The 20000-nt window shown below is 44.4% G+C and overlaps 1 protein-coding gene across 1 annotated transcript in view; it reads right to left on the reverse strand.

Moving 5' to 3' along the window:
• The window catches only part of LOC308290470 (chloride channel protein 2-like), a gene marked incomplete at its 3' end in the record, with an annotated part of 240980 nt that overhangs the window by 25126 nt on the left and 195854 nt on the right, over positions 1–20000 (reverse strand). The window contains exons 16-19 of the mRNA XM_080732317.1: positions 17263–17396; positions 14471–14676; positions 8808–8937; positions 7958–8028 (exon numbers count right to left, since the gene is read on the reverse strand). Coding sequence (XP_080588443.1) covers positions 7958–8028; positions 8808–8937; positions 14471–14676; positions 17263–17396 — 541 coding nt within the window. The remainder of the gene's footprint in view (positions 1–7957; positions 8029–8807; positions 8938–14470; positions 14677–17262; positions 17397–20000) is intronic.

The raw sequence follows: 20000 nt of genomic DNA on the forward strand, positions 1-20000 counted from the left end.
TCTTTGAGCCGCGTCTCGGAATTCAGAGCCGCGGTTGAAACCGATAATCGCGTCTGGAGCCGCGGTATGTCTCACAGAGCCGTGATGATCGCGTCTGTAAACGTGGTAAGTCTACCAGGGCCGCGGTTTCGTGTCTAGAAGACGCAAAGCTGCGTCAAGAGACGCAAAGCTGCGTCTTGACCGCTATTTAAGCACTGACGCGTCATCTGACGGGTCACATGACCCGTCTGATGACGGAGACGCAGTCGTCCACGGTGCTTGCTGCCTGACCCTGTCCCTCAACTGTCTCTCAGAGGCTGCTTGCCTGCCTGCCTGCCTTTTGAACACTCTCATGGGAGGGCTTTGGGCCGCCTACCAGTGAAATCATCGATGGGGAATCCAAGCTAATAGAAACTGCAGGCTTTCTATTCCTGAAAGGTTACTGTGCTATAATGGAAGCCATTGTTCTCGCGATAATAAAAAACTAAATATATTTTTTTGCAGCCTAACGATGACACAGACCAAGTAGAAAAGAATGGTACTATTTTATCATGAACATTAGTGAGGACCAATTATATGAAGATTATGTTGTGAAGTCGTCCTTTAAACCCTAATTGCTCCCTGAGCGCTGTGGAATCCAATGGCTGCTCACTGCTCCTAGTTATTCTAGGATGGGTAAATGACATAATTATAGAGGATAAATTTCACTATATACAGCATATAATGTGACAAAAAACATCCGAAGGAGTGGGGACCATTCTATCAGAGAATTATTTCTATGGTTGCTACTTGGCGTGAAAATGATGTCAGCTTTCAACTGGACAGCTTAAAAAAGAAAGAAATCTCTGCATTGCAAAATGTTTGTATTCAAACCTCAAGGGAATCATTTCAACTAAGCAAACCTATGAATGAAATGACATTATACCTTTGCCGCATTCATGTTCCAAACCAAGAGTTAACCACTTAAAACGCTACATACGTGGTGCTCCGGGGGTCTGTAATCGCACCCCTTTTTCCCCCTTTACACCAAATCCAATTTTCTGAAAATAGTCAAACGTGCAATCTCACATATGTTCACAGAATGTTCACCTATTGCTGCCGTATGTCAGCCTACAACGACACGCCCACAGAACATAGGGACGCTTGGTGTGGTTAAAGAACCAACAGCACTACATAAGAGCAGAAGTATTAAAGTGTTCCTGTAAGAATGAGACTGCTCTCATAACCACGAGATATCCAATTATCTCCTCTCCACCATTTATAATCAAGTTCCTCCATGAAAATGGAACTCAGCGGCCCATGAGTGCTCTGGAGCCATAAAACATAATGAATAGCCCTCATGATCATCTAAAGGTCCTCATTCTGAGCCAATCATTCACCCTCCCACTGTGTTACCACTTCATAAAGAGAAACTTCTCACCGTTTATTCAGACAATCATAAAATGATTGACTTCAATTAAAAAACATACATAGAAAAGTGTGTATGTGTGCACGCATGCACACACACGCAAGTTATGAAAACCTCCGTTGTTGCTCGTGTGGGCGAGCAGTCCATTGAGATGCAAAAGAATCTCTAATCCTAATCTAGAGTGCGTGTGTGTGTGTGTGTGTGTGTGTGTGTGTGTGTGTGTGTGTGTGTGTGTGTGTGTGTGTGTGTGTGTGTGCGTGTGCGTGTGCGAAAAGTCTCGAAGTATGTAAAAAGAAACACTATAACCATTATTTTATGCTTTAACATATTACAAAAATGCAGATATACAAGCTCACCGCTTGTAGCTCAGCTTGTAGATCGGCTATTTCTGAAAATTCTTGACTTTTTTGCAAATCTTTGAATACATCTTTTTTAAAGTGAACATTTGTAACTCAAATCTTTGCTTCTGGAGGGTCCCTAGGGACCCTCCAGAAGCCTGATACATGATATTTCGAGATCAGGGTCCGCGGCCAAATACATCTACTTCTAGGGGTCCTTGACATGAAAAGGTTTGAGAACCACTGAGATAGGAACATGCGTTTTTCAAAAACCTTTGAAGGGTCTAGAAGACATTTATAGAATCAGGTCAAAATATTGAAAGAAAATATTGAAATTCAAGATTAAAAATGCAGATCTACAAGCTTGCAGTGCAGCACTCGGTGCCATGCTGTGAGCTTGTATATCTGTTTTTTGTTTTTGTTTTAATAGCTAAAGCCATAAAATAATGGTTAAAGTGGTTAAAGTCTAACGCAACACAGATGTGTTCCAGATCTGGAATGGAATCCTCTGTGTAAACTAGTGAAAATAGCCAATCTACAAGCACACAACACCTCACGATGCGAGGCGTTGTGTGCTTGTAGATCAGCTATTTTCACTCGTTTTGTACGACAGTCTTATATGATGAAGCAGGGCTTTACTTTACGAAATAAATTACGAATGTAAAACTTGGAGATACGAGGTTTCTTCCCGACAGCGATGATATAGGACACACTCCAGTGACCTACAGTATATATGTCCCCCAAGTAAAGAATGAAGCGGGGAAAACAGACTTTGGCCTTAGTGCCCCAAACACTTGGAATGACCTACACCAGGGCTTCTCAAACCTTTTTAGGCCGTGGCCCCCAAAATAAACATATTTGAACTGGGGACCCCCACCCTGACAAGCACTTGGAATTGTAGGCATTACCATTTAATGTGACTCGGTTCCAAAGATAAATATTGTGAAAATACCCGATCTACATGCTCACAACGCCTCGCAAGCATCTTGCTAACTTAATATTTGACAGTTTGGCCAGTTTGGTAATAAAACGGTCTTGAAAGTCCTTAAATTGACACTTTATAAATGTGCAGATACCCTGTATACACTTATACTGTGTATTGGTTTGTTTACCATTGAGTGGGAAGAAAAATGACATTAAGCTAATCATCTGGGGACCCCACAAAATAAATTGGGGACCCCACTTGGTTTGAGAACCACTGACCTACACCTTTAATTTATAAAGATCGGTTCTCCCATAATGTACGGTCAATTTTCTGATTGCAGACCTACCAGTACCCACACATGTCTGCAACCGCTTCTTGAACTTGTGTTGTTTCACACAAAGGGGGGAAAGTTTCAGTTTTGCTTTGTTCATCGATGTGAAAATGGAATTTGACAGATATCTCCCCTTGTGTAAATTTGTGTGTGTATTGTTTGTTTCGTAATGCACTGGTTTTCTTTTTGTCCTCCTTTTCTTTCATGTTTGTTTTCCTGTTCTTTTGTGGTGTCCAAGGACACAAGGACAATACAATGAAAAATAAATGGGAAAAAAATAAAGAAAATTAAAGTGTACTGGGATGCGTCTCGGCGAGACGACGACACTGCAAACTAGGGCAACCTCTTCCAGAATAAATAAAGGTTTGAATGAATGACAAAATCAGTAGGCTACAATACTTTAGCTCTCAGTCCGTGCAATAAATCAAATGCAGCAAATGGCTTTCACACATAGGATTATGAATCACTGGATATTAATGTACTGTTTATGTGCATGCATATACGCGCATATTGGACCAGTCATTCGTCGCATGTCAAACCAATGCACTCCTAGCGCCCGTAGGCCTTGGATGTAAAGCATCAATAACTTCTAATGCACTTACACTGACGCAACCATTAACAACACTCCATTTTGCGGCTATAATCAACAAACAAAACCCTGTGCAACTCTATACAACAGCTATACCGTGGTGGAAAAAGTATTAGTATAAGTACATTTTTACTGTAGAAATACTCTGTTACAAGAATAGGTTCGGAATTCATACATTTCTTGAGTAAAAGTACAAATGTATTGGCATCAAAATGCACTTAAAGTACCAAAAGTAAAAGTACTGAGTAAGCAGAATGTCCCATTTCAAGTTTTCAGATGTACACGTCTTTTGAAAATAGCAGATCTTTGTGCGGCGCATTGTGAGCTTGTAGATCGGCTATTTTTAAAATTGTACTTAAGTACAGTACTTAAGTAAATGAACTTAGTTACTTTCCACCACTGTATACATCAAAGGAGGGTGTGCGTGGATCTCATTGGCAGGGGCGTCAATTGGGTATGGCAGGGGTATGCAGCTGCCATACCATGGTCCATGGGGAAAATAAAGGTTACTTTTAAATATAAATCCATGATTTATATTCCTCTTTTGTCTATCTGTGCTGGTTATTATGTTGTTAAATTACAGTAAAATAACGACAAATCCAAAATGTAACAAAATGGTCACTTTAACAAGGTATTATAATTATATTCTCCACACTTTTATTCTCCCCATCTTGACAAAATGGTCGCCTATATTCCCAGGTTCCGCAGGTCAGCTGCATAGGTGCAATGCAATATTGTTAATTGTGGCATGTTTACTTGCCAAGTTTAGCTGCACTTGAACAACCGTTCCAGGCTGCCATATCCAGCCCAAGAAACCGTAGAAACTGAGAAAAAATAGAATGTACTTCTTAAAATAAATGTATCATGCCTGTTGCTAAGGTATGGAAACATGACATGTTGTCATACCTTAGCCTTTTCTGAACTGACGCCACTGCTCATTGGTGGCAGGCTGCATTCATTGCTAATGCTGTTTTTTTTTTACTCACAAACGCACTGCGAACAGAAAAAGATAACTGGACGATATGCTCACCCAAAAGAGAGACCTTAGGCTGGGAGGTGGCTCCTATTGAAGTGAATGACATCGTATGAGAGATAAAGAGATAAAGAGATAAAGAGAGACCTTAGGCTGGGAGGTGGCTCCTATTGAAGTGAATGACATCGTATGAGAGATAAAGAGATAAAGAGATAAAGAGAGACCTTAGGCTGGGAGGTGGCTCCTATTGAAGTGAATGACATCGTATGAGCGATGAGGGAAAAAAGACAAAACTCACGACCACAATTTGTCTGATTACAGCCGACATAATAACCAAGATAAATTACTGGAGGACAAGGGAACACTGATTTGATACGTGGCACGTAATTTTGGAACGGTGATATGAGGGCCTGTAACAAATGATAATGTAATAATTTACAGATCTGTCATGGTCGGTCAAAATGAATCATAATGCCTCACTGAATAGGTGGAATTTGGGGGGAAAAGAAAATGTCCCATTTAGGGAGATATGTTCTTGCATTTTGACCCATCCTTCTTATTACATTACGGTTTGTTACATGGCCTGATACGGATAGGGGGATTGGATTTTGATCCTGCCGTTCGGTCATTTATCATTTTATCATGGCATTTACATGCAGCACTGGATCATCCGGTGTTCGTGGAATCATTAGTCTTGAGTCTGCGAATCAGTTCGTCTCATTGATTGACATGCATCGTCGTGCAGGCGTTTCAAACCTCATCGTTTTATCCCAGCGTGTGTCTCGAAACATTCTCCAATAATAACTCACACAAAATGTCTTCACGTGTCGTGATCATCTCATTGGCATAACACTCTTTAAGGTCTAATTAAGAAATATGCAGATAGTATTTGACATGATCATCGCACATACGGGCGAACACATACATCACCTTCCCCCCTCCCGAGCGGTATGCTGTGGGTACATTGATGAATTACAGCGATGAAATCTCTCTACGCACTAAATTAGACCTGAAGCATATTGTCGTTGTCGGGTGGAAACCTCGTATCTCCAAGTTTCAAATGTGTACGTTCTTTCGCAAAGTAAAGCCCTGCTTCATCACACAAGGCCGTTGCACAGAAGTAGTGAAAACAGCCGATCTACAAGCACACAACGCCTCGCGGTGCGAGGCGTTGTGTGCTTGTAGATCGGCTGTTTTCACTAGTTTGAATCATTAGATGATAAATGCAAAACCAACGGTTTTGGACGTTCAAGGTTTCCACCCGACAACGACGATATTGGACATGTAATGGTGGTGGCGTCAGGGTGATTCATCGGGCAGGGTGAGACTCAATTAGTCCTGCCCCTGACACAACAATGAGGCAGTCACTGATTGGACGCCTCGGGTGACATGGCTGATGATGGACAGCGCAGCATGCTAGGTTGAACAGCCTCCTTCCCCCTGTTGGACACATTGACCGCACTCCAACCACACCCGAGTCATGACGACTTTAGGCCATTTTGTACACAACTGTTTTTTGTTTGTTTTTTTCGTTTTTTTTTTGCAGTACACGGAAAGATTCTCAATGCTACTTCATCCATCCGTATCTCAGAGAATCTGCAAATGTACACAATGGTTGCATTTGTACACTCTCAAGAGAGACTTTAGAAATTTCGAACCTAAATCCCATTGTTTTGATTTGAGATAATTCAAGAGTTTCAAATGTCGGACATACACCTGTCATGTTGGCGACCGACTCAGGTGTTTCATCGTGTCTGATTGATATAGTACTAATGTTCCATGCCAATCAGACAAATTGAAACACCTGTGTCTCTGTCATCCAGTGAGGTAAAGTAACTAAGTTACAACTTTGAGGTCCTATCTCCAACACTACTTCTACTCCGACCCTAACATGGCGAGTGTAGGACTACCTTTGAAACTCATAAATACAGGGTGGGGCAAAAATACACTAAGTCTAATGTGCAATTTTCCATGAAACGTCGTAAAATGCCGCTGCCGATGTCACCATTTAGCGACATTTGACATTTCACAGAGAATCACACTTGGGTGAACAATGGGATTCAAGCTCAGGATCTGCACACGTTCCCTATAACACTGAATATCTTGGGTAATGTTTTGGTGTGGGAGTTTTAGCAGTCAAAGTGTTCTCCACAACCCCTACTGACCGTTGGTCCATTATAGAAGACACGGCCAATCACGTCGTCCCGACGGAGGCCGGCCCAAAGACCAGCAGGGGTTGAACGAACGGAAAAGGAGGAAGGAGGGCGTTCAACGACACTTTTCGGCACGATGGCACCGAGTCTGTGCTCAGATCACGGGTGCCATCGGCGGGGGGGATTAGCCCCTGCAGCAGGTGAGGATTGGTTGTGACCGGTGGTTGATGATGGGAGAGAGCCCCGTTTTCCAGGGGCGTTTCGGAGCGGCTCCGATTGGTGGGTCTTACCACGACGGATATCCTGACGCGTTTGGGCGTCCTTCTGCCCTCCATGTTGTTGTTGTTCTTGTCGTGGGGTGGGTGGGCGGAGACAAACACAGCGTTAAACCCCAGGACAACGATCCACTCGTCCTAGACAATTCGCCTAGCTTTCGCCGTGGTCTGAAGACTCACCTCTTCAGACTCACCTCTTCATTCGCCTACCCTCAAAGTTTTTACAGAATAAGTACTTGGTCTACATACGTTCTTTTTTCTTAGATTACTATTTCTATGCATTTGATGTATTGATGTTGATGTATTGATGTATTACCTTGCTTGTTGTAAGTCACTCTGGATTAAGAGCGTTTGCTAAATGCCAACATTTAAAATTGCATCTTGCAATCATTTTCAAACATTTTCTCTTTCTCGAGGCCCTAACAAACACGCAAAAATAGTGGATCTACAAGCACTATTTTCGCTATTTTAGAGAAGGGGCTATTTTGCCACCCGCTATTCCTTTCTGAAATGACACCTCTCCCTCTGCACTTCGCTCTTCCGTGACGATGGCCGATCTACGAGCTCACGACGCGTCGTGTTGGGACACGTTGTGAGCTTGCGGATCGACTCTATACTATTGGAGTGTGTTGGCCCCCCCAGGGAGAGGGAGGCTAAATGAAACACACACAGCTAAAGGCATGTGAGGGAGGAGGTCAGCCGAGGTAAGAATACAGGGCAGGAAAGAGATTATTGTCTGTGTGTGCGTGTGCGCGTGTGTGTGTGCGTGTGTGTGTGTGTGTGTGCGCGCGTGCGTGTGCGTGTGTGTGTGTGTGTGTGTGTGTGCGTGTCAGAGCATAAAGGACTGTATGCGAGTTATAGCACAAGGCTGTGTGGGCGTATGCAATCACTGAGAATAACAGAATGTGTGTGTGTGTGTGTGTGTGTGTGTGTGTGTGTGTGTGTGTGTGTGTGTGGCTGTGTGCGTGCGCACGCATATTTCTCACCTCCAGCCCCTCTGCATCAGGGTTGGTGCAGAACAGGTTCTTTAAGGCAATGCCGGAGTTATCCTGGGGGCCTGGGGGAGAGAGAGAGAGAGAGAGAGAGAGAGAGAGAGAGAGAGAGAGAGAGACAGAGCAGGGGGTGAACATAACAAAATGAGTGCGTTTGTGTGTGATAAAAAGGCTTCAGGGTCAACAAGAGGGGAAATCACTGAGTAACTGTCTCTCGCATCCCTCTTTCTTAACACACGCACGCACACACGCATGTGTGTGTGTGTGTGCGCGCGTGCGTGCGTGCGTGCGTGCGTGCGTGCGTGTGTGTAAGACCCTGGTTAGATGTAGCTCTGTATGCAGCACAACAATGTGTGCCTCTCCATCTCTCAGCCATTTCCTGTCAGTTTACTGTCCTATCAATAAAGGCATAAAAGCCCAAAAACAAACCTTAAAAAAAAAAGATCTGCTATTTTCAGACATTTTGTACATTTACTTTTGGTACTTTGAGTACATTTTGATGCCAACACTTTTGTAATTTTACTTGTGAGTACTTTTTCCACCACTGTGTATGAATGGGTTGAACTTAAAGCACATCCTGAGTGCTCAGTAACACCGACCAGAAGAAAGTGCCAGACGAATGCAGCCCATTAAACATTTAGAAAGCAATAACCAGAGCGCACACTGCTGACTAATCGAGCACGGCCAGAGCAACAGCAGGGGAAAAAAGTTCTCTGGCGCCGCAACTGTCTGCAGTCGGGGCCGTTTCATGCGGCCCTTGTGTTTACACATCACTGTGTGTGTGTGTGTGTGTGTGTGTGTGTGCGTGCGTGCGTGCGTGTGCGTGTCCGTGTGTCTCTCTTACCGATGGGGATCTCGGTGGGTCGGTCCACCACAGATGGCCGCTCCACTACAGATGGTCTCTTCAGAGCAGGTTTGAGGGGCTTCTGGAGAGAGGGACGGGTAGGACTGAAAGACGACTCCTCTGTGGAGATCTACACACAGACACACACACACAGATGACAAATAAACGCATCAACAAGGCTCAAAAGAAGGACATGTTAAAAGTTCTTTATTTGAAACGTCCGATTGTGTCTGATCCCGCCTGAAAGCCGATTCTGACTCACTCCTCCCTCCCTTTCACTTTCTGAGGAGTCATCGGAGAGAAATAACTGGCAGCGCTGGGATGGATGAATAGGATTCAGATAAATGGAAGGGGAATGAAAACGCAGCAACAGAAGAGAGAGAGGGGGGAGAAAAAGTGGAAATTGAAAACTTAAGGCGATGAAAAATGAGACCTGAATGAGGAAAGACCAGGGACAGTGAGAGAGAGAGAGAGAGAGTGTGTGATGAATAGCTGACTATCCCTGACATGTGGAGCCTTAGGGGTCAAACGCTGAGGAAATCACTGGAGCCTCTCAAGAGTCTCTGCTTCCATCCCTCTCTCTGTCTCTCTCCTTCTAGCCCTTTATCTCTCTCTCTCTCTCTCTCGTTTTCCCTTCCTTCCCTGCGTCCACGCCTCAGGGCGTGCCCGACTGTTCGCCGCAATCTAGCAGCAGAATGGGCGGTGAGAGAGAGAGAGAAAGACAGAGAGAGAGGTAATCACCATTCTGAACACAGCGGTATGTGAGCCCAAGAAACATCTAACACACCCATACAGCTTTCTCCTTTACATTTTGAAACCTATTGTGTCCAAAACCGTTCGTTTTGTGTTTAAAAAGTGATTTAAAATAGTGAAAATAGCCGATCTGCAAGCACACAACGCCTCGCGGTGCGAGGCGTTGTGTGCTTGTCGATCGGCCATTTTCACTAGTTTTGTGCAACGGTCTTGTATGATGAAGCAGGGCTTTACTTTACGAAAAAAACTGACACATTTGAAACTTGGAGAGGTTTTTGCCCGACAGTGACGATTTGGTAGTTTAACAACACATGTTAATGCTCTGAGGTATTACTCTTAACCTTCCCCCAGCTCGCACGCACGCACGCACGCACGCACGCCATGCACATGCCGTTTGAGTGATGGAATTTGTGTTGGTGCAATATCCTCTCTCTTCCGTATCAAACCAGCTATTAAATAAACCACTTGGACCGCACCAGAAAGAAATCAAAAATATATAACAATCTCCCTCTCTCTCTCTCTCTCTTTTGCTAATCTCATTTCGCCCCCGTTTCCAATCATATCCGTCATCCCGGGTGTCTTCGCCTCTTGAAGCTTGCTTTAATTTTGCAACCATTAAGAATGGTATTGGATTGTGTCCGCTAATGGCGGCTGCTGAGAGGCGCGATGACAAGAGGGATCCTGGGAATGGCTTCCTCTCCGTTCCCTTAACCCATTAAAAAACAGGAAAGCATCTTGTGTCCGTCCTGATGAAGGTCTAACGACCGAGCAACTTTTTTTTGCAAGTTCCTGACAGTGTGCAGGTCATTTTCTTAGATGTCACAATCAGAGATCTCCTTCTGAACAGTATGCACTTTTTTCACTAACCTTTGAGGTGTGCATCATCAAAATAAAATAATACTTTGGCTATTAAAAATGTGCAGATATAAAAGCTCATAGCATGTCACTTGGTGCCACGCAAATATTTGCATATATATATTTTAAAGCAAACATTTTAACTCAAATCTGTGCTTCTGGGGGGTCCCTGGAACAACATATTTTGAGATGGGGGTCCTCAGAGTTACTACAGGGGGTCCTTCAAATCTTTGTTTGATAGAAACTTTTCTCTCCTTTTTTATATTAACTCATACAGTGCCATCCGGCCACAAGGGGTGCTAGAGTGCCAGAAATTTATCCATAGACCTTCTTTATAGCTTTCGTCGACCCTCTCCCAACTGGCTTGTGTTTTCACTCCGGTCAATCCTATGGGTGTCGAGAGGAGGAAGCTAGCTGACACGTAGCCAAAATGCTAACCCATTTAGAAGCCCGATCTAAAGCTATTTCAGCCGCAAAAAACTTTCTCTTTGGGTCTGGGGACACAATCCGGAGAAAATCCTGTCTAAAGATGTGATTTATTATTGGAGTGGGCGGCGCGATTCGGCCGTTAGCGCGAATACGGCCCGTGGATGGCCGAGTCTAAGTCCCGGCCAAGGATGGACGTCTAGACCGGGGCTTCGTTGAGGCCTCCGATAAAATAATTCATTTTATTAAATATCCCGGACATGTTCGGGATAGGCACCCTGGAATACGTCGCGCCGCCTACAATGAACATTTGGTGAACATTGGGGGGGGTCTAAACTTTATTTTAAACCATTTTCAATGGAATAAATCGTCAGAGCATCTAGCGTCTCTCGTTGGTGAGCGCTGGGCGAGCCGGGACCACCCACGTTGCTCCAAGCAGCTCGGGGTAAGTAAAATAGCAAATAAAAAATTGTTTTTGATCCCGAATATCCCGAACATGTTCGGGATAGGCACTAAAAGGGTTAACCACTTGAACCCTAGCGTCCATATTCTGAGAACTTTGGTGTAGAGGGGAATTAAGGGACTAAGTACAGAGTGAAAGGTCAAGTTTATTAACACATTGGATGCCGTAGATTAAACAATGATTTAATCACAGAGTGCCATTTTTTTTTTTTTTTTTTTTTTTTTTTGTAAAAGTTATCAGAGTAAAGGTAATATCAGTATTTCCTTTTTCGTCGCGATAGTATGTTCTATCACTCAGAACAGAAACATGACAATCGCGGCCATCAGTGCTTTTGTAACAGTCAGTAGAGAAGGGCTTGTTTTAAACGTGAACGTGATCTGGAGTTGGCCTATATATTGGAAAACCGGATTTCCTGGTCGAGTTATCTCCCGTTGCATTGTGGGAATTTGAGTTTTTCTCTTCAGCCGCGGCTGCCCCAGACAACAAGATATACGGTTTAATATAAAACCCTATCACATTCGTCACACTCGCCGAGGGCACACAGGACATCAAAGAGTCACTTGCCAACCTGGTCGACAGCAGGCACGTGCACACATACACATCAAAGGGGGCTTGAGCCCCAGCCCTTTTACCCTGAAGGCAGCATTCAAGAGAATTGCCTTGTCCAAACTCTCCTGAACTTGAATGCAGCATCTTACGTTGAAATCAAGAAATGTGTAGAAATCAAGCATTGAAAATAGCCGACCTCGAAGCTCATAACGCGTCGCGCTGTGACGCGTTGTGAGCTTGGAGGTCTTCTATTTTCGATGTTTTCGCCAAAGGGCCCTTTTAGATATCTCTATAACATTCTCTGCACGTCCTTGGTCGACAGCATCCAGTGAGTTAACAGGGAGAAACCTGACCCGGTGGTGAGGACAAACCATGGGCCGCGCCGACGTCAGACTGCTTCTACTGGACTTTTCCCAGTGCTCCACTGGGAGGCTCTGACCTTATAACGCCGCTCCTCACGCCCACAGGAAGTGAAATCGATAGCCTCTTAGGTCCCGTTTCAACACAGGCTCTTAAGGCGCTAAGAGAGAGGACGTGTCGAGTGCAGAGACTCGGCTTGTTTGAGCGTACCGACTGAACCTCCCGAAGAGATGACCTCAGTCACCTCACACACGCACATACACACACACACACATACACACACACACACACATAGTCCATGGGCCATACCAGATGTCGGTATCGGAAAGGTGGCAAAGGTTATCATGCATTTTTGAAAAGCTCTATATCTGTAGATTATAATTTGGTATGATAACCCTTTCTGAGACACAGCTAAATTGGTGTTATCAGCCGCTTGAGTTAGTGTCCCATTAACTTTACATTACAGGGGGAAAAAAAGCAAAAAAATAATCTGCTTTAAGTAAAATATGAGGGGTTAAACTAGGGGATTCTCATGATTCTGAATCCATTGCAAACATCTGTTTTACCTAAAAAAACATTCATTGGGCTAAAAAGGCCCCCACAAAAGTGTGAAAAGTGATGACTCATCACTTTTCATCACTAATCACTTTTCATCACTAAACCATAGTCCTGTGAGGCTGTTTTTCAGCCCAAGGAATATTTTTTGTGAAAAACAGATGCTTCCAATGGATTCAGAATCATGAAAAACCCCTAGTTTGACCCCTAATATGTTACTAAAAGCAGATTCTTTTTTTGCTTTTTTTCCCTGTAATGTAAAGTTAATGGGACACCAACTCTAGCGGCTGATAACACCAATTTAGCTGTGTCTCAGAAAGGGTCATCATACCAAATTATAATCTACAGATATAGAGCTTTTCAAAAATGCATGATAACCTTTGCCACCTTTCCAATACCGACATCTCGTATGGCCCATGGACTAACAGCTTTTGGAAGGATATGTGTCATTATTTTTGCTATTTTTCTGGCTTCGTTGAATGTTGCCCCCGACTACTCCGACTCCTTATTACAATAACAAAGAATAAAAATAAAAAAATACCTTGAAAAATGAATTAAACTAAACTAGAACATCTGCTTAAAAGACTAATCAAACCTACATTGATATTGAATAAGAAAGAAAACATTTAAAAACTATCAACCTTCACTGATTATTGATACTAGAAGCTTGGCCGCCCGATACGCGGATTACATACACGCAGACATACACGCTCACAGAGACTTCTCGCATTTATTGTAAGATGTTGGCAAATTAGCTTTTTTGTAATGCTTATATATCTGGAATTAATACTACACTTTCTCCTGTATGGGTTGTGTCATCATTGCAACGTGCTGACATTAAGAGGGTTGAATCAGATGGTGACGTCTTCTCACAGTACATGGGGTTTATTCACGGTGCACTTGACATTACTGCCCAACCATTTTCCAAAGCACAGCGCAGGGCTGTTTGATATTTGAGGAAGCCAGTTCATTTCAGTGGGATGTGAAGCTCAACTCATTTTAATGTAGTTTAATGTATTTTAAAGCGTGGACTGATTAGACACATTCAATCGTTTATCACTCATTAAAAGGCACAATTATGTTTGGCCTTCACTGACTCAATTATTCAGGTAAGTTTGGGCATATCATTATACGTGACATTTTGGAAATACATTTTTACAAAATGTCAACATTTTCAAAATGCAGACCCGTATACGTACAGTACAGAGATGTTGCACATTAATAGTCCGATGAATAGATTAAAAAAAATGGAAAATAGCTGAAGGTGACTATGAGTCAACACAACATATTGTGAGCTTGATGGATGAAACCATTACGGGTCCATTACACGTAAAATTATTGTTAAACACCTGCATAACTTAATTCACTAGAAGTCTACACAATTGGAGAATGTAGAAGAATTGTTATTTTGGTCAAGGTTTGCCTGTTATCTCTTCTATGGTACCAACATCAAAACAGCTTGGAATTGTGGACGTAATCAAACGACAACAAAATATTTTTAAGAGAGCCGAGAGGCAAAATCTCATCAGATCGTGGTCTGTGGCTCAAATGCCAAACACATAATGGACATGAATGGATATGAAAACAGTTGAAAACCACCGGGTCAGGTCACTCACCGGATTCTTATCCAGTGAGTGACAAGTGTGAATGTTTGCTAAATGTCCCCCCTCCCCACCAAGCCCATCTCGACGGGAACTCTGACCTGGAAGCGGACCTCCTGGTTGGCCCGCTGGCTGCCGTCCTCGCTGCCCGGGTGGGACGCCACGGACAGCCGCTCCATGGACATCCGCTTCTTCTCGGCGCAGGCGCGCTCCTGAATGTACTCCAGGCGGCGCGGGCGACCCAGCTGCTGCGACAGGAGGGACTGCAGCTGAGCACGCTCGATGGAGCCCAGCAGGATCATGGACTCTAAGAGATGGACGCAATGGTGGGAAAAATGCACTCGCATGTTTTATACTGTTCAAGTTCAATACTGCAATATAGAAATACTCTGTTACAAAGCAAAAGTCTGTAAAAAGTTCTGAATTGACTTGAGTAAAAGTACAAAAGTATTGGTATCAAAATGCATTTAAAGTACCCAAAGTAAAAAAGTACTCATTAGGCAGAATGTCCTATTTCAAGTTTTCAAATGTATAACGATCTTTTGAAAATAGCAGATCTACAAGCTCACCGTACCGTTAATAATTCGGCTGTTCGGTGCTGTCGAGATTTTGTGACTCCCCGAACCGAACCGAAATAAATTCATCTCTAAAAGTGGAGTATGCATCGGCCCAAAGATGAGGATTATTTTGGATGGGTCGGGAAAGATGGTGGTGGTGGCAGTTTTGGCGAAGAGAAGGCGTAAGAGGACGAGGGAGGAGTGATGGAGAGGGTGAAGAGAACAGCAAGTCTGAATATTTCAAATCCTTCTAAGGTTTTTTGAAAAACCTATGTTTCTATGTCAGTGGTGCTCAAATATTTTCATGTGAAGGACCCCCAAAATTATATGCATTTGGCCACGGACCCCCATCTCAAAATATTTAGTTCCAGGGACCCGCCAGGAGCAGAATTCGAGTTACAAATGGTCGCTTAAAAAATACATAGCGGAGGGATTGACGGAGCGAGGGAACACACCGTGGACGATGTAGGGGGAAAGAAATTGAAGAAAGAGCGAGGAGAAGATGAGAAAAGGGGGGAGAGGAGGGACAAAAGTGGGGATGATTGAGGAGGGGATAAATGGAGAGAGTGGGGCGGAGAGATTAGAGGGTGAGAGAGAGAGAGAGAGAGAGAGAGAGAGAGAGACAGACAGACAGACAGACAGACAGACAGACAGACAGACAGACAGACAGACAGACAGAGCGAGTCAACAAGTTCTATTTAAAGGCTTGAGACAAAGTGTCAACCACAGGAGGTTTTCTGCATCCATGATGCATCACTGCAGAGAGGCGGTTATATAACGAAGAGAAAGAACACTGTGTGTGTGTGTGTGTGTGTGTGTGTGTGTGTGTGTGTGTGTGTGTGTGTGTGTGTGTGTGTGTGCGCGCACGTGTGCGTGAGTGCGCGCGCGCACGCACAAAACTCACACAGCTTGTTTGTTTTAAGTAATTGCCTTTGTGACAGTCCGCTGTGATTAAGTATTTGGTTAAATGGCATGGCTAATTGTACCGGCACAATGGCATAATTGGCGCGGTCTTGGCATAACAAATGTGCACTTCAGTGGGACAACAGAGTCTCATCGGCGTAGCAGAGAACGTGCTCTGGTACCCACAGTTCTCCATTATGTGCTGTGTGTGTCCCCCACTGTGTGATGGCAACCATTGGGCTGTTGCATAAGCCTGGTCCCGGTGGGGCCTCCAGTGATCTGCATGCCATGGTGGTGGTCTGTATCTTAAAAGCTATTGGATTTCTGTTGCTGCATTGATGGTCCCTACTTAAAGGAGTAGTTCACTTCTATCGATTACTCACCCCATGGAGACTTGAGTTCAATAATATATATATTTTTTGGTTTTGTCGCATTGTTAAGACAATAATTTGATTTCCTTACATTTAGTCCTGTTGATTACGGATGGAGACCCAAATGCATTTGGTCAACCAGTGTTCTAAAGTAACTAAGTACATTTCAAGTACTGTACCTGAGTTCAGTTTTGAGGTAGTTTTACTTTACTGGAGTGTTTCCAATTTCCCGTACTTTTACTTCCACTCCACTACATCTCGGAGGCAAATTTTGTACTTTTACTCCACTGTGGTCTGTGAGTTTGGTGTTCTTCAAAAGGGTATGGGAGAACACCAAACTCAAAGTGCAGGTATACAGGGCCTGTGTGGTGAGCACACTCCTGTATGCCTGTGAGACATGGACACTCAAGGCTCATCAAGAAAAGGAGACTTCATGCCTTCCATATGCAAAAATGGGATGGGAGATCTATGCAAGCGAGACCTAAAAGCCACAAACATCGACACAACCACGTGGGAAGCCTCAGCTAAAAAACAGAGACACCTGGAGGCTTGAAACCCAGAAGGGACTTCAGAGGTTTGAAGAACACCTGCTGCTTCAGTGGGATGAGAAGAGGGCCCACAGAAGACCTGCCACCTCTTTCATATGTGAGCTGTGTCAGAAGCACCAATCCAATGGTCCTGTGGGACTTCGGAAGCCAATGAATGCATTTGAAAACTTTAGTTACTAGTTACTTTGTCGATTTAGAATATTACGTAAAAACATAAATTACCCACTTCAGCCCTATATACATTTCGGCCAGACGATATTTGTGAGCTTGTAGATCTGCACTTTTCAAAATATTTTATACATTTGAAAACGTGTGAAATGGGATGTTCTGCATAGCGAGTACTTTCTACTTTTAGTACTTTAAGTACATTCTGATGCCAATACTTTTGTACTTTTACTCCGGACTTTTTACTTGTAACAGAGTATTACAATACTAAACTGTGTGTGCGTGTGCGTGTGCGTGTGTGTGTGTGTGTGTGTGTGTGTGTGTGTGTGTGTGTGTGTGTGTGTCGTACCAGCGGACTCCACCAGCGCCAGGGTCTTGAGCTGTCCGGTCAGCAGGACGTCATGGAGGTCACGGTAGCAGCAGTTGAGAGTGATGTACCTCACGTCTCTCACCATGATGTCCTCCACACGGATGTTGTACTTCCTAGAGGAGAGGAGAGGAGAGGAGAGGAGAGGAGAGGAGAGGAATTAATATATAATTTAGCAACTATTAGCAAAATGCACCCAGACGAGTCCCGTCAACGAATGTATTTTGGCGGGCCTTGGCAGCATCGTAATGGATCTCTTCTCCACTAGTCCATAGTTTTTGCTGATGAACTCAACACTGTTGGAGGGTCAACTCAACTGTGTCTTCACTGTCTTGGCTTTGCCAGAAAGCTGCTGAAGTCCAACTTCAGACAGAGGCTGGATATCTCCCCCCAGGGAAGAAGAGCTGATGACCTGCATCAGACAAACTGAGAAATGTGGGAGATCACCAAGACCTTATGTGCAACTAAATAACAGCAGACTTTAGATGAGGTTATTAGATTTGATTTTTATTATATATATTTCTGATGTTTTTTTAAATTGCAATCTTGGCTGTGGCTCAGGATGTAGATAGAGTAGCAGGTTGTCCAATGATCCGTGGGTCGGCGGTTCAAATCCCGGCTTCTCCTGTCCACATGTCGAAGTGTCTTTAGGCAAGACACTGAACCCCACACTGCCTCCAATGAGTCCGTCGGTGTCAGCTTGCCACCACTGGTGTGTGAATGTGGGAAGTGAGGACGCTGACGTCGACGGTTTGCCATGCACCTCCCAATGTATGAACGAATGAACCATTGTGAAGTACTTAGAAAAGCGCTATGAAAATGCAATTCATTAATCAGAAAATTAATTCAGTGTTTTTTAATTACAATAGTCTTTATACACCCGTAATCAGGGGTGTGCTGGCCACTAGCTTTGAAGCTGCACGCACGCCCTCACATGCACCATTGTTTGTTTACGCACCTCGCTAACAAAACCTGGCGATCAATGCCGAGTGCACAGCCTGAATTAACAGCAACGATGACCTGGTTGATGCATATTAATGCTCCATCCATTGTGTGAGCCTTGTAGGTGTGAGAAGTTCTGTCTGAAGCAGTCAAAAGAGTTGAATGACAGTGTGGCTGATGGATTCATGAACTAATTAAATTACAGTGGTGGCTGCGAGGTAAATGCATTATGACAACACTAAATTTTCTCCATTATGCAAGTAAATATAAATACAATTTGATATACAGTATATTGTGGGTTAATAAATAGGCCTACATATTAAAGAGGTTATTTCAATCGGCAATCGCTCACGTGCACACGACCGCTCCACTAGCGAAAAAAATCCACAGCACACCACTGCCCGTGATCATGCCGGAAGATCAAAAACAAAACAAAAGAGGAGAGAAGAGAAGAGGTCAGGGGGAAAAAGAAAAAGCGAAAGAGAGAACATAAGCATGGAGAGTAGAAGAAGATATGACGTGGTGAAGTGACAGGGCACAAGAGAAGGACTGATACAAAATAATTGACAGAGATGAGAGTCGTGCCGAGCGAGCGGTAAAAGGAGACGCAAGGGAAGAGACAAGGGCACCAGAGAACAGAACAAGCGAGTCAGAATGACCTAGAATGTGTCTTTTTAAACGTCCCTTTAGCCTGCGAGTGCTTCTCGCCCACGTGCGGCCGGGTTCCGACAAGCCCCGTCACTCGTGACTTTGAACCTCCGTCGTCATCAAGCAGCTGACCCAGTCGACGCTGCAACGCGTTACGTGTGTGCCGCGGCATCATCCGGATGTCTTAACGGTGCTGACAGTGTGGCCGTGCGTGGCCGAGGGGGGGAGGTGGTGTGAGGTGACATTGCACGAGCGGAGAGGCACAGTCCTGCTCAGCAGAATTGTGCCCGGAAAGGTACACCGGGCTCCCCGACGAGTGGCTGTTTTTCCTTCCTGCCTGCCTCATGCCAACCCTCTCCCAACTTGAGGTCGGTGGCCCGTTTCGGCTGCCAAGCCCCTGCGTCGGTGCCAGGTCGCCGGCACAGCTCCCTCAGCTGCTGCAGCGAGAAGCCAAAGTCATCGTCATGCTGCGTCTGACGGCGTGATCCACCCCCACTCCCCTCTTGAAACAGAACGTGTTTGATGACCCTCAGAGTGGCGGTCAGTCCTGCGTGAGGAGTGGACTGAGGACCCGTCCATTCAACCATTGTCAACCTGGGCATCACTATCCGAGTTTTTGCGGGAACAAACAATGACTCATGTGACGTTGGTCCTCCTCCTTCCCATGTTTGCTTGTGTTAGGACATAACGTATGTGTATCTAGTAGAATAGCCGCCTTTATCCAAGGCGTTTACAATGATTGTGCATTACATTCACCCATTCACACACACATTCATAGTCCGATGGCATACAAGGCACCAACCTGCTCACCAGGAGCAATTTGGAGTTCAGAGTCTTGCTCAAGGATACTTCGACATTAGCTCTGGAGGAGCCCAGGATTGAACTGGGAACCTTCCGGTCGTTCTACCTCCTGAGCTACTACTGCCCCATTTGTGTGTGTGTGTGTGTGTGTGTGTGTGTGTGTGTGTGTGTGTGTGTGTGTGTGTGTGTGTGTGTGTGTGTGTGTGTGTGTGTGTGTGTGTGTGTGTGTGTGTGTTTTGTGCAACTGTGCATGTGTGCATGTGCATGTGATGTGTGCAAAGAGAGATTTGGATTGATTCATTCAAAGAAGAGAGAGTATGGTTATGGCA

This window comes from Nannobrachium achirus (assembly GCF_963921795.1).
Source record: "Nannobrachium achirus genome assembly, chromosome: 8".
NCBI lineage: Eukaryota > Metazoa > Chordata > Actinopteri > Myctophiformes > Myctophidae > Nannobrachium > Nannobrachium achirus.